The 14,181-nt window shown below is 42.8% G+C and overlaps 1 protein-coding gene across 2 annotated transcripts in view; it reads left to right on the plus strand.

The window, feature by feature from the left end:
• Positions 1 to 14,181, plus strand: part of ARL15 (ARF like GTPase 15) — a 321,318-nt gene that overhangs the window by 113,972 nt on the left and 193,165 nt on the right. For both annotated transcript variants that reach the window (XM_069748486.1, XM_069748495.1), the window contains 2 exons: positions 6,069 to 6,213; positions 7,948 to 8,007. In XM_069748486.1, coding sequence (XP_069604587.1) covers positions 6,069 to 6,213; positions 7,948 to 8,007 — 205 coding nt within the window. The remainder of the gene's footprint in view (positions 1 to 6,068; positions 6,214 to 7,947; positions 8,008 to 14,181) is intronic.

Below are 14,181 nucleotides of genomic sequence, written 5' to 3' on the forward strand. Positions count from 1 at the left end.
CCGAATGCTTGTATAGAGGACCGCCAACTTTCTCGCTTCACCATACGCATGCCTGCTTAGTTTGTCCAAGTGTGCAGATGTCTTCAGTAGATAGAATGGAGTAAGCCGGAGCTCTGGCAGCAGCTTCTTTTGTTGGAAAATGAGGAAATTCCGCAAGCCTGATCCATGTTACACCCAATATCATCGGTCAGAAGACATACAGGCCCAGTGCACATTAGATGGCCCACCGATGCAGACAAAATAAAATGGCCAGTTCTCTAGCTCTGTCATTTTTGTACAAATTCCCCCCACACCGTCATTTCAGTTCTCTTCTTTCCCCAAAAAAAGTTTAGAAATCCAAGCCCTTCCTAAAAAATCTCATTATAAATTTGCACAACTAGGGTACATGGAGAGAATAGATCCCCCTTTTTATTAGCGTGTGCTCAATCCCATTCATGAAGTGTGGCTCCAGGAATCTGTTTTTTTCCATCTTTTTTTTTTTTTCTGATAAATTTGGATTGGGTCATATTGGGTTGCTGCTCATATGTTTTTAGGCGCAGGAGCGTCTTTTAACCGCTTCAGTATTGCAAAGACTGCAAGTGAATAAAAGAGCGAACCGTTCTTCAGATTAAATGTCACTTGAAAGGCTCCACATACTTACAACACAAGGCAATGGGAAGGCTCAAAAGTGCATTTTTTTGGTGCTCTTCTACGTGAAAAACTGCCTTTTTCTTCATTGTTGAAATGGCCAAAAAACGCCAGTAAAAAAAAAAGCCAGAAAAATCTCAAAGAACCCTGCCGGCCACCCAAAACACGGCAAGCAGGCGTCCAGGAAACAACATAGTCTGCATTTCCTGAATTGGTTTTTGCTTGAAAACTACCAGTTCGCCTGACTGGAATAGGTGGTGTGTGTGCATTATCTATGGGTCTGTGCACACCTTCAGTTTTTGGGCTCGTTCCCAATCGGATTGCAGTCGCCCCAATGTTTCCCTATGGGGCAGATCACATCTGCCATTATTTTCTCATGCCGATTCGGCAGCATGCTGCGATTGCACTTGACAATTGGATCACACTCCCCAATATAAGTCAATGGGTGAGTGTGAAACATCGCAGTGCGATTCCTGCCGACAGCAGAGGAGATGCATGTAGAGGAGCTGCGGAGACACCATCACGTGTTTCTCAACGCAGGCAGTGAATAGCCAGGCCTTTCCCCGGGAAGGAACAACCAAGGGAAGGGCAGCATCCAATAAAGGAAAACATCCAATAAAGGAAAACCTATGCCAAGCATGGTATCCATCCACAGACAGCTGTTTCTACTCTACATGCATTTGCATATTTGGGGGCAGTGTTCTGGATCACTGCGTTGAGAAACACGTGATGATGTCTCTGCGGTGTTGGATGTTTTGGTCGTCACGAGGTCAATCATCCGTGCCTTTATAGACTTTCTACTAGGCACTGCTCCTGATAGCCAGTTTCCTACTCCACACTGATGAGGGGCAAAAACACCGAAACAGCTGTCTGTGGATGGATACCATGCTTGGCATAGGTGGTTTTCCTTTATTGGATGCTGCCCTTCCCTTGGTTGTTCCTTCCCGGGAAAAGGCCTGGCTATTCACTGCCTGCATTGAGAAACACGTGATGGTGTCTCTGCAGCTCCTCTACATGCATTTGCATATTTCCCATAAGGGATGGGGAGGCAGTGTTCTGGATCACTGCGTTGAGAAACACGTGATTGTGTCTCCGCGGTGTTGGATGTTTTGGTCTCCACGAGGTCAATCATCCGTGCCTTTATAGACAGCAGAGGAGATGCAGAACCGTCTACTCCTCATCTGTGCTCCGATTCGGTCATGCGAGAGGATCGGAGCACACGGCACTGACACTAGGATCCGCTCGCAGCAGAGCAGGAGCCGAGGGTCATTAGCATCGTACATCCGATACTCTCACATGGGTCATCGGATGCCAGACACTCCTGGGATCCCGGCCTTTGGTTGCAGAAATTTCTGCACCATTTTTGCATCTCTTGGCAGGAAAAACGCAGCTGCCAATACTCTTGTTTTTTTTAGGCGTTTTTCTAGCATTTTGGGGTGGAAAGACGCTGAAAAAATTGCAGATTTTTTTTTTTTCTGCAGCAAATCTACAAGGCAGAAATAAGCAAAGTGTGTGATATTTAAGGATTCTCATCGACTGCAGTCATCGGGATTTTCTTCAGATTTTGTGGCAAATCTGCAATCAAAAACTCAGCAAAAACGTGCCAAAAAACGCAACGTGTGCACATACCCTTATACTTTACATTGTAGGTTGTATGCAAGTTTTATTCATGCAATACTACGCTTCCCAGAGACTGTGTAACTGGCCTTGGGTTGTCTTTCTGAGACCACTAATTTAATGTTCTCTTCTAGCTTCATCATATTTGGTTTCCTTTTACTCTAAAAACTTTGAGAATTATTTGTAGGTTTACTGTTCCTTTAGGTTAAGTTTTCACAATGAGTTTATGGTGAGGTTTTTCTCAGCGTCTTAGTTACAGCAAAGTGGATGGGATTTATAGAAATCTCTCGCCCATTGTGCTTTTTCTTTTATGCTTCATAATCTGACTTTGAGGGGTTGCCCTCTACTCGGGCAAAATACCATAATAAAACCCGTACTCTCCTCTGGTGGTGTTTTATGATGGTGGCACGGACTCTCCCAGCGATCACGTGACCTTTACAACACTCGATCCCTTCTGCCAATCAGCTGCCGCTTCTCCTCTCCCCTCCTTTGGACAAATCACATACATCTGGAGAAAGTGAGAAAGCAGTACTGTAGTTCGCTGGGTTTTATGTGTGAATTTTTCCCATAGAATTGCATTAAGTGCTGAACATTTTCAGGTAAAAAACCTGCATGTAATCCGCACATGACTGTATCAAAAAAGTTTTGTTAAAGTTAAATAAAAGGAAGTATCAAAAACAAAGTACGGTAGCTTTATTTTAATGTCGCACTAAAAAGAAGCAAATTGCAGTAGCAAAAACTAGAAAAAACAAACAAGGTACGGAAAATCTACAGCATCAAAACCTCACCAATTACTTATGGGAACTTAGCCTAAAAAATGTCTTCAATGATTTCTTAGCTTGGCAGGTGTCGGGAAGATATGGTCCCTGTATGTCAGAACTGCCAAAGATCAGATGGTAAATTAACTCATGGCGGACCACCCTTGAGATGAATACAATTTAGAAGAAGCCTCCATACCCAAAGAAATATTTCCCCTGTCATCCCCTCCGCCCCCAAGCTTTGAGGTCCTCCATCCCGTAGCCTTGAGGTCCTCCGCTCCCTGGCTTTATATACATTTTGGCTCGCCTTGTTCACCTCTTAGTGGATTTACTGTAGAGGAACGTGTAATCTTTTCAGTTGTGTTACAGGTGTGATGCTGAATAACGCAGAGGTTCATGAGATCCATAAAATTAGCTGGCAGGACTGACTGTTTCTTCCTCGCTCCATTTCGACACAACTTTTACCTCCTTGCGTCAAGCTCACAAATGGATAATGCATCCTCGAAAACCCATAAAAGGACGCCAGCCTGATCCAATGAACTGAGTTTTATACAGTTCCCACTTGTCTCTCAGTAGTAGATGAATGTAAGACGCGGCTCGACACTTTGACCATGTGTGTTAAGCATTAGAGCGCTCTGCTACAGGGCCTCGTTCAGAGCAGAAGGCCAACGTCAGCAGAACAAATCCTAATCACCTCTCTGCCGGCTCGGACACATTCCTCAGACTCGGTGGGTTCCAGCCGTTTGAGTAAAGGGTCTGTGGAGATTATTATGAAGCACAGATGGGCAAAATGATGCTAAATTACACCAAGGACATTGGTTTTGGGTGAGGTTGGCTCTATGAAGACTGGTTTCAGGCTGCTGTATTGAATGCTAGTGTTCTTGTTATGGTTTATATCCTACAAGAGCAACGGAGTTGTAGTCCAGAAAAGTATTTAAAAAAAAAAAAAAAAAGTATTTAAATAATCAGGCATAAAAAAATGACAAGACAATATATACGATAAAGGTCAGGCACAAAGGCTCAGGTGTGAGGACCAAACCACATCACTAAATGTAAGCATGATCAGGGAAAGACTATTCTACCAAAGTTACAATATAAAATATATGGTGCAAATGAGATGCCACAGCCAATATCAAGTGTATCAATGTAAAGTCAATTGGCACCCTCTGATCTTAATAATTGCACATATGTCCCAGACCAAAGAGGGTATCCTATACAACTCTGCCACACTACATGGCTGAAATATTCAAATGAGACATTAAGCAGACAGGTAGAGGAACAGCTTACCCATGAATGTACCTGCGTGATGTGCGGTCCAGTGCAGCCCCGACGCGCGTTTGTTGTATTCTTACAATTTGTATTTGCAATATTGTATATGGACTTAGTGGCTATAACATTTTTATAACACTCAGGTTGGGCATGGTGGGTGTCTTTGTCCAATGACATGTATTGTGATTGGTTGTAGCCTTTTGTTAGGTGCCTTTTTATATATTGTGTGGTAATGTGTTTTTATTATGCTGTGACTAAGGGCAGTATTGCCTGAAACGGGTCAGCTTGTTTTTATGATGCACTAATAAAGGACAAGATTTTTATTCTATTTTCATCCCTCCATTCAATATTTGCATGAGCTGGACAAGTGAGTGATTTGAAAGTACAAGTGCACCTCACTCCCCAGTCTCCAATATTCCTAGTTGTTTTATGGAGAGGAAAGCGTTTGATTTGTACCACGGGCGTTACTATTGCTCTGACCCAAACTACACCCTTCCAATACCGGAAAACAAAGCAGGATTGACTCTGCAGCTTCGGAGGAGCACGAAGGCTTTGATGCTGGCTGGGTTCAGGAGCTAAAAGTGAGCTCCAGCCATCTCGGCAGGCTTCAGAGCAGCGCTTACAAATGCAATAGAAAACAGCTTGTAAGCATAGGGCACTTTTTGTGTAGGCAGCGAACTAAACAAAAGAAAGTAAGGTATTAATATTGGACAAAAGGCTGCACATTTTAATAAATTACAAAAGTACAAACATTATCTGGCAATACCAATTTGTGAAGATGGGGATAACCGTTTAATCTCAGAACGTCCACCTAGTATGTCCTGTGCCGGCATCTACTTGTAGTTTACCGATTTCTTATTGTCTTTCGACTAGCAGGAACCAACCCACATCCAAGGATCAGGGATCGAGGTCTGGAGCATATGGGACCACCAGCACCAGACACATTACTAATGTACTGACAGGGACTAAAAAAGCAACCAGCAGGCGTCTTGTTCTTCGGCACGGTTGTGTTCATGCTCGATCTTCACAATCTGTTGGAGCCATGGACACACATGCGTACTACTGCTCCTAATGACCTATAGAAGATACTCAGGCGCACATCCTCTCCGTAGTCACAGTGGTCTCTTCTGTGACTGTAAGGCCCTGTTCACATAGTAAGTATTTGGTCAGTATTGGTAAGCTAAAGGAGTGGGTAAAAAAATACAGAAGTGGTGACGTGTTTCTATTATACTTTTCCTCTGATTGCTCCACTCCTGGTTTTGGCTGACAAATACTGAGGTAAAAATCTCACCAAATACTCAATGAGCCCACGTGGCCTAAAGGTCTTAGCAGTGGACATTGTGTTCATTCTGGTGCCACAAAGGCAGGAAGCGTACAGCAGAAGCGTAACCTGCTTGTTTTAGATGGCCTTGATCTGGCAGTCATTGGTAGTGGAGGCAGGAAGTAACATTGAGGAGGGCTGAGATCTGGAGACCCTTCTGGAAAGTAAATGACGGGTTAAAAATTGTACACCACATATAAATGTGTATTTCCTTGGTCTTGGTTGTGTCTTTTGTTTTCAGTTTTATGACCTGATCTTTTAAAATCAATTACCTTTTTAAGGATTTATCGGACTCCATTATGTTTTGTTCCTAAAAGTCATATAAAGTGCAATTGTGCAATGTTTCCCCGATGCGTCTGCGTATATTTCTGATATTTGCTTCGGGCAGTTTTCTTGGTGACATGACACACGTGCGCTGAACATGCTCCATATGAAGCTTTTGTTATTGCTCATGTCTTTTCTGATTGTTTTTACAGTGTTTTCGAGCCCTCTGTTGTAAGGGTCCTCCACCTCCTCGGCCTGAATATGATATAGTTTGTGTAGGACTCACAGGATCGGGGAAGACGAGTCTCCTAACACAGCTGTGCTGTGAAAGCCAAGACAATATTGTGCCTACCACAGGTAACGGGAACCGCTTTTCTACAGTCCGACGTATGTATTATGTCTCTGGTCTGCTAATGACAGCCAGTGGTATCCATCACCTGCCGAATTTGGCGTTGCTTCACTGACTCATTATTGGAAACTCCTAAAAAAAAAATGTTTCCATAGCCTTAAAGCGGTTGTCTGTCAGGCGCACACAGCTCTTCTGCCTTCCTGCTTCCTCCTTGGCACGCGGATGGTGCACTCTTGGTTCAAAGTTCGGCATGGTTGTGCCGCTGACCCAAACTGTGCGCTTTCCAATTATGCAAACAAAGACCACTTTGCCTCTGTAGTATCAAGGGAGAGCAGGGGCAGTGATGTCAGCCAGAGGTAACGAACCAGAAAGCTGTAGAGCAGAGCTTACATCCTCTTTTGGAAAGAGCTTGTAAGCGCTGCACTCCTTGCTTAAGAGATCTGCTGTCATTATTGGACAGTCGCCAGTACACTATACAGTACAATTGAAGGCCCCCGTGGATGCTATCTTTGTCCTCTGGTGAAGCCCAGGCTCAGGCTGAGCTTCATAGTAGACTGTGATTTTCACTATATACTGCATTACTGTGGTATTGCAGTAAATAGTACAAACAATCAAACTATTGCAGGTTAAAATATCATAAGAGGGCTAAAATAAAATAAAATACAGTAAATAATTACCGTAATTAAAAATAAAATCAAGAACTTAATAAAAAAAAATTGCATCGCCTCTTTCATACAATTCCGATCTGTCAAAATAAAAAACTGACCCATACAGAGAAACCAAGATCAAAACATCTTATGCACCTCACAATGGTATCCATGAAAACGTCAGCTTATAACACAGAAACAAGTTGGCTTGCAGCTCCATTGACAGAAAAATAAAGACGTTATGCGGGTAGGAAAATGGTATGGTTTTTAAAGCTTCTTGAGCACAATGTTTACCCCCCCATAAAACAATTAAACTTATACTCCCCTTCTGTGTCCGTGCCGCTCCTGTAGTGTAGGCATTTGCTCTCCTCGGGGCTCTCTTGCAGTGTCGTAACACCAGCGCACAATCCGCGCTGGCTTCACTGTCTGCGCCTTCGGACAAATCGAACATGAAGAGGAAGTCCGGGCTGCAAATGATCTCAGACTTCTTGTTTTGTCCGAAGGCGCGGACAGTGCCGCCAGAGCTGATTGGACGCGGGCATCATGTGTCACAACATTGCGCGAGTGTCGACACCAAGAGTGGTGGCGGCACAGGAGATGAGTTTAAGCTTTATTATTTTATCAGGGCCAAGCACGGGGGTGTAGCAAGAAGCTGTCCAAGTAGTGGACAATTTGCCGTATTCGTACTAATCTGGAGAATGTCACCAAGTCATTTTTACCATGCAATCAATGGGCTAGAAGCAGAACCCATGAAAGCAATGTTAGAATTTCAGTTTGTGTGCTTGTTTTTTTCCAACCCACTTGGAATTTATTTTTTTTTTTAATGTCTTCGAGTATATTCTAAAGCTAAATGAATGATATCATAAGTCTCTGGACGGAAAAATAAGTTATGTCTGAGGGGGCTAAAATGAAACCTTTCCCGATCTCTTGGGAGTTAATATTCTATTTGTAGCTGGAGGATTTATTTTCTAAATTTGATTAATTCTCTCAGACAATGAATGTAGACTGGATATGCGCTAGGGGAGGCCTGTGACTTCTGCTCGGCGTTGTTGGTGTGTTACCTGCTCCTCATTGTATGTTCTCCTTATATTTCAGGTTTTAGTATAAAAGCCGTTCCATTCCAGAGTGCCATCCTCAATGTGAAAGAGCTCGGAGGTAGGGGGACATTTCTCCTGGTTGTTTTGTGTGGGAATTCTCAGCTTTGTGTACATTTGTCGTATCACTCCATGGAGAGCTTTGACACGCTCACCATCTATAGTCTTGGAATATTTCATGTTCCCCTTTTTCCAAAAACGCATCTACTTGTATCCATGTATTTTTTTTATTTTTTTTCTTGTATTGCTCGTCAGCTGCCTTACCCTAAAAACCCAATAATCTAACTGTATCTGCATATTTTGAGCCTTGGACTTAAAATTCCACAATAATTTATTCCACAATAAAAGCTGGGGCTACATGACTAATTTTACTGCGACACTTGGCGTGTGGTCAGAGATCGTGCAGGCGGAAGGGGTCACAGTGCGACCCCCGAAGGTGGTGCGACCTTGAGAAGCAAGTCATAAAAAATCCACTTGGCATAACTTTGTGACTTTAAAAATAAAAGGCATGTAATTGCTAACAGTGGCAACTACCTGCCTGTTGTACCCGGCGTCAGTCATTAAGAACACTCCTGCCAGAGACTCAGCTGCTCCCTGTCAACAGAGCAGCAGTTTGTCTTCCTGTTGACAGTGCTGGACTGCTGATGTCAGTCTGATTGACAGCCAACCTCCCCCAATAGTAAGCAGAGAGTTGGCTGTCAATCAGCATGACACCTGTACTCCTGCCCTGTCAACAGGAAGAGAAACTGCTGCTCTGACAGGGAGCAGCTGAATCTCTGGCAGGAGCGGTCAATGACTGACGCCAGACGCTAACAGACAGGTTGGTGCCTCTTAGTATATATCTTGGATATCCCCTTTAATTGTCACAGTTGTGGTTCCTTGAGGTTCACAGCATGAACCACTTCACTGCCTTATTCTGTGTCATACCGAGATCTTTATCCATGTAACCCAGGGGTCCCCAACTCCAGGCCTCGAGGGCCGGCAACAGTGCAGGTTTTCAGGATTTCTTTAGTATTGCATTGGTGGTAATGTGATCATCTGCACAGGTGATGATTCCAACCCCTGTGCAATACTAAGGAAATCCTGAAAACCTGCACTGTTGGCGGCCCTCGAGGCCTGGAGTTGGGGACCACTGGTGTAACCAGTGTCGCTATCAAAGCTACATTGGCGTCCCAGCCTAAATCTCCTTGGCAGGTCTCAGGATAATCCTCATGTAATGCAGGTCAATAAGATTTTCATGTACACCATGAAAAAATTCCATTCAGATTTTTTGTCCTTAATAATTGGGAGCATGGTATTATTATTATTATTATTATTACTTTTTATTTATTTATTTTTTTTCTTGGATTTCCCACCAAGAAGTAGGTAGATTAATTTGTGGAAAAATCTTGTCAGCCTCAGATTTCTGCTGTTGATCCTATATTAAATTCATGATGATTTTGTCAAATTATTGCGATATATATATATATATATATATATATATATATATATATATATATATATATATATATATATTGGGTTCATGTTTAGGTACATGTCTGCTTTTAGCATCCACATGTCATATGTTTTTCTCATAAGAAAGAAAAAAAACCTGTTCAAAGAAGCTTGGGAAACCTCCATCAATCAGTCAGTGGAAAACTGTCAGCACAGGGATGCATCAAGGATGGCAGGATTGCACTGTCCTGTATTTTATTTTTTATTTTTGCAGATCTTTTCAGTTAAATTGGTATGATTTGTTAATCACACGTGTCTCCATATTTCATTTGCATAAAAAAAACTAATATATAATATAATGTGTAATATAATATTTTGCTCCCTGGTATTGCATCCAGTCCTGGCAAATCTCTCAGGAAAGAGCAATTCCTCCTGTTCCAGGCTGAGACATACGTCAGGTCCTTCTTCCCATGAATCTTTATTGGACGTGGAGGCAGTGACCACTAGAAATAACACTGGGGGGTCCGAGGGGCACGTATCACTTGTCACTACACGGCTACTGGTCTCTTATAGAGGGGAAGTTATCACGTCATGTGCTGACAGATCCCGCGAGACCACAAGGGAATTAACACCGTCCTGTTCTGGAGAAGCTGCCACACCAGAGGAAATGGTGTGAAGGAGTCTGACTCCTGGGAGGGTCCTGTGCAAAAGGCCGAAAAGAAAATCATGGTGTCGTTAGAAGAAATGCAAAAATAAAGAAAGTTAATGGCTTCATGATTCCTAATAAATCAGTGGGATTATTGCTGCGCCCTCCTCATCCGCACTCGGTTTATTCAGTGATAGACGTGTCTTCTGGTTCACGATCACTTTTCTTTTTGTATTCTTTTCATAACTCTCAAATTTAATTGATATTGCTTAAAAAAAAATTCAACTTTGCTCTTTAGATTTGTATTCGTTATTATATATATTTTTTTAATAAATTTACTTTAACTTATTTTTTTAATTGAGACTGTCCATTGTACAAAATCTGTAAAGGATGGTTTCTCAAAGACAACCCTGTCACTATGCTCTGTTAGAAAACTGAGGGTTTAACAAAACCCTTTAGTGATAAGAAATCATACTACCAGATTACCCAGAGAGTAAATGGCCCCAACTTATGGGATAAGGTGATTAAAACTTAGAGACCGCTAAGTCATCTGGGTAATTTCGCAATGCATCACTGGGAATGGAAGCTGGCGGCAGCATCGTGTGCATCGGGACAGCGTCGGTGGATGCCGGAGGGTGAGTATATAACTTTTTTTAAAATTTTAACAGGGATATGGTGCCCACACTGCTATATACTGCGTGGGCTGTGTTGTACACTGCGCGTGGGCTGTGTTGTACACTGCGCGTGGGCTGTGTTGTACACTGCGCGTGGGCTGTGTTGTACACTGCGCGTGGGCTGTGTTGTACACTGCGCGTGGGCTGTGTTGTACACTGCGCGTGGGCTGTGTTGTACACTGCGCGTGGGCTGTGTTGTACACTGCGCGTGGGCTGTGTTGTACACTGCGCGTGGGCTGTGTTGTACACTGCGCGTGGGCTGTGTATGTATGTATATACACACATACACTATATATATATTTTTTTTTTTAACTTGATGGTGGCCTGATTCCAATGCATCGGGTTTTCTAGAATATGTATGTAGTGTATTTATGAAGATTTCAGAATAATGCAATGAATACACAGGATTTTCCGGGTAAAATAGCGACCAATCAGCGAAGTGGGGTTCAAATCCAGCGCCAGTTCGTGACCGGACTGCTCCTGTCGCTGATTGGTCACGGGCAGCTTGCGTGACCAATCGGCGATGCGGGATTTCCTTTTCAGGCAAACAGACAGAATTAGACGATTATATAGTAGATGTACAGTATATATCTAATTATAATAAATATTGCATATTATTTCTATTTACCCCCTCTTAACCTCAATAAAGACCTCAGCACCTAAAGAGTTTGACATTGGGACATTGCTCCTTATGTCAGCCCATTAGTGTCAATGAAAGGTGATCTTAGGGTGACAGATGGTTGCTATGGCAGCCTGAGGCCTAGTAAAGCCCCCTTTTGGCCAGCCATTACTAAATGCCTATTAGCCTATCCAAGAGGCCAATCATTATAACACCTAACAGGCATTATTGTCTCCGAATGCCAAGTCTCCTACTGGGACTAAAATATATTTGCTTATAATATAATAATATCCAGGATGACCTAAATAAAATTAATTTTGAAAATTTCCAGTTGCATCTCTCTGAACACCGGAGAGAGAGAAAAGAAAGCAGTGCATCTCTTAGGAGTTTATACTGTGTTCTTGCTGTACTTGAGGGACGATTAAAAAAAGAAAAAAGTATTGACCTCTTTATGTAGTTCCATCAGAGGTTTACATGGGTGTCCGGACACGTGTCTTGACACATGAAGTCTCTGGTTAAAACTGTTAAGCCCCTCACACTGGAGTGGCTGAAATATTTGTGAGGAGAACTATCCCACCGTGTGTGCAGACGCGGTAATGAAGGATGACATGCTGAAGTATTCAGAAATCATTTGTAACTGTCTGGAAATGTGCCACCAATGGCTCTTCTGAGCCGTACGTATTGGGTTACTCTTTGATCTTAGGGCATGGAGGCCTGTATTTTGACTAAATACTTTTCTCTTGAGCCACTTTCTGAGAGAAAATGTGGACATACTTTTAATAGTGTCCGTGATGAGCCTTTCAGCTCTGCTGCCAAGAGCTTAATAAGCTGGTGTGGTTAAGACCATGTCCGCTGTGGAATCGTCACATATCCTGAAGTGATCATAGGAAAGTATTGTTGCTGTACACCCACCAAACATGAGTCTAATTCTACTTATAGTAGGACTATGACAACATTTTGGTCTAGATTAGTGGGTTCCTGAGGCCGAGGTGCCATGTGCAGCATGGCTATAAACACTATTGATATTTCTTTTACATATGTTGGCGCTTACCTCTAGTTATAGTTTTAAAAAAAATTGCCCAGGTTCATCTTGCATTCATTATCCATCCTTCATTCATTTTCAGACCCCTGATATGCAGTTTGCAGTCTGATCCAAGTTTCACATTTTTCTCTTGTAGGAGTTTCTCTCCCAGTAACGTAGGCTGGATGTGAGATCTGCGTTTTATCCAGCGTCCTGATTCTGAAGCTTGCTTATCAGAACTGCTATCCTGCTCCTATTTCCTTTCCCTCGATTCCCTCCCTGAGACTTTAGCTGCTGTCTCTTCTCTCCACACTGTGGAGGATGATTGAGAGCTATCGAGCAGTAGCTTTGACAGATTTGTATCAGTTTTGCAAAAGCACTTGGCTAAATAAACTACTTGTTCACTATGCCAAGACAAAAATATATACCATATATGGAAAAAAAAAACTTTTGTAAAAACAAGCAACTTACTACTTATTAATAATGAGCTCCTTACCTCCCATGGGCACAGAGAGCACACTATGCTTTAGAGACTGCGTGTGCTGCTCTGAAACTGGCTGGACTGTTGAATTCACCCCCTCTCTCCCGGCTTCAGTGCCCCTGCTGCAGAGGCAAAGCTGCCTGTGCTTGCAAGTTGTGAAAGTGCACAGTTTGGACCAGTGGCGTGTCCATACTGCAAATCTGAACCGTCAATCTTCACAAGTGCTTTGCCCCTCCCCGCAAAGCACTTCCCAGAAAATAAGCCCTAGCGCATGAGTTTTTTTCTGCAGGAAACCCGCATGCGTTGCAAAGTACTGCAGGCGCCGGGCCTCTCTGACCTTTCCAGCGCCTGCGCACTGCAGTACTTCGCTCTGCCCTCAACAGGGCAGACAAAGTACGTCTGCACCGGAGCCGCAGTGTGAAGACCAGAAGAGGACGTCATGGAATGAAGATAGGAGGCGCCGGAGCGGACCTGAGACACCCATTTGACAAGACCGCAGCGGGACCGCCCCTGGGTGAGTATAATCTAACCTCTTTTTCTCCTCTTTCAGGATACATCGGGGGCTTATCTACAGCATTACAGAATGCTGTAGATAAGCCCCTGATGACGGTGAGCTTACCTCGCCATCAATTTTGGGGTGACAGGTTCCCTTTAAACCTAGAATTTGGGCTTTGCTTCCAGTAGTGGTTAAGCCAGCTGCTGATATTTTTTGTCTTTTGCCTATTTCTACTGCGTAATTTTTTTTTTTTTCTTCTCCTTTTGAACTGTCCATAGTTTAATTGAGGAAATTACTTACAAATTCCGACAAAGTCTTGAAGATCTGGGCTTAATTCTCACAATTCATATTAATACTAGTGATAACTGAACGTGCTCGGATAAGGTGTTATCACCTATCAAAGGGGCAATCCCTGCATGTGTTGCGGTTGTCGAGCAGCCATGACACATGTAGGCGCAGGGACTCGAACATATTTCACCTACGATCATCACTAATTAATACCATTTTTACCCTTTTTTCGGGAAGGAATTTTTTTTTTGTATTTCGTAAATGGATTATTTTAAGATTTCCAAAAACTACCTATGCACAGGTTTAGTTTGGCGCACATTTTGGTTTTCACAAAGTTTGCTGCTTCAGTATTTTTAGATCTTTTTTTTTTTTTAGTTGAATGTTTCTGTGATTTCTCATTTACAATTGTCGTAATTTCACAATTTTTACACTTTTATTGAACAATACATCAAAAATTTATGTAAAGGCTAATTTTTTCCACTGTGGACCCTTATTTTTCAGGACTTATGCAATTCCCCCTGGCAGATGGATATCTGCATCTGGGCAAAATCCTGACTGATCATAACCCACTCTTAC

The sequence above is a fragment of the Ranitomeya imitator genome, chromosome 1, assembly GCF_032444005.1.
Source record: "Ranitomeya imitator isolate aRanImi1 chromosome 1, aRanImi1.pri, whole genome shotgun sequence".
NCBI lineage: Eukaryota > Metazoa > Chordata > Amphibia > Anura > Dendrobatidae > Ranitomeya > Ranitomeya imitator.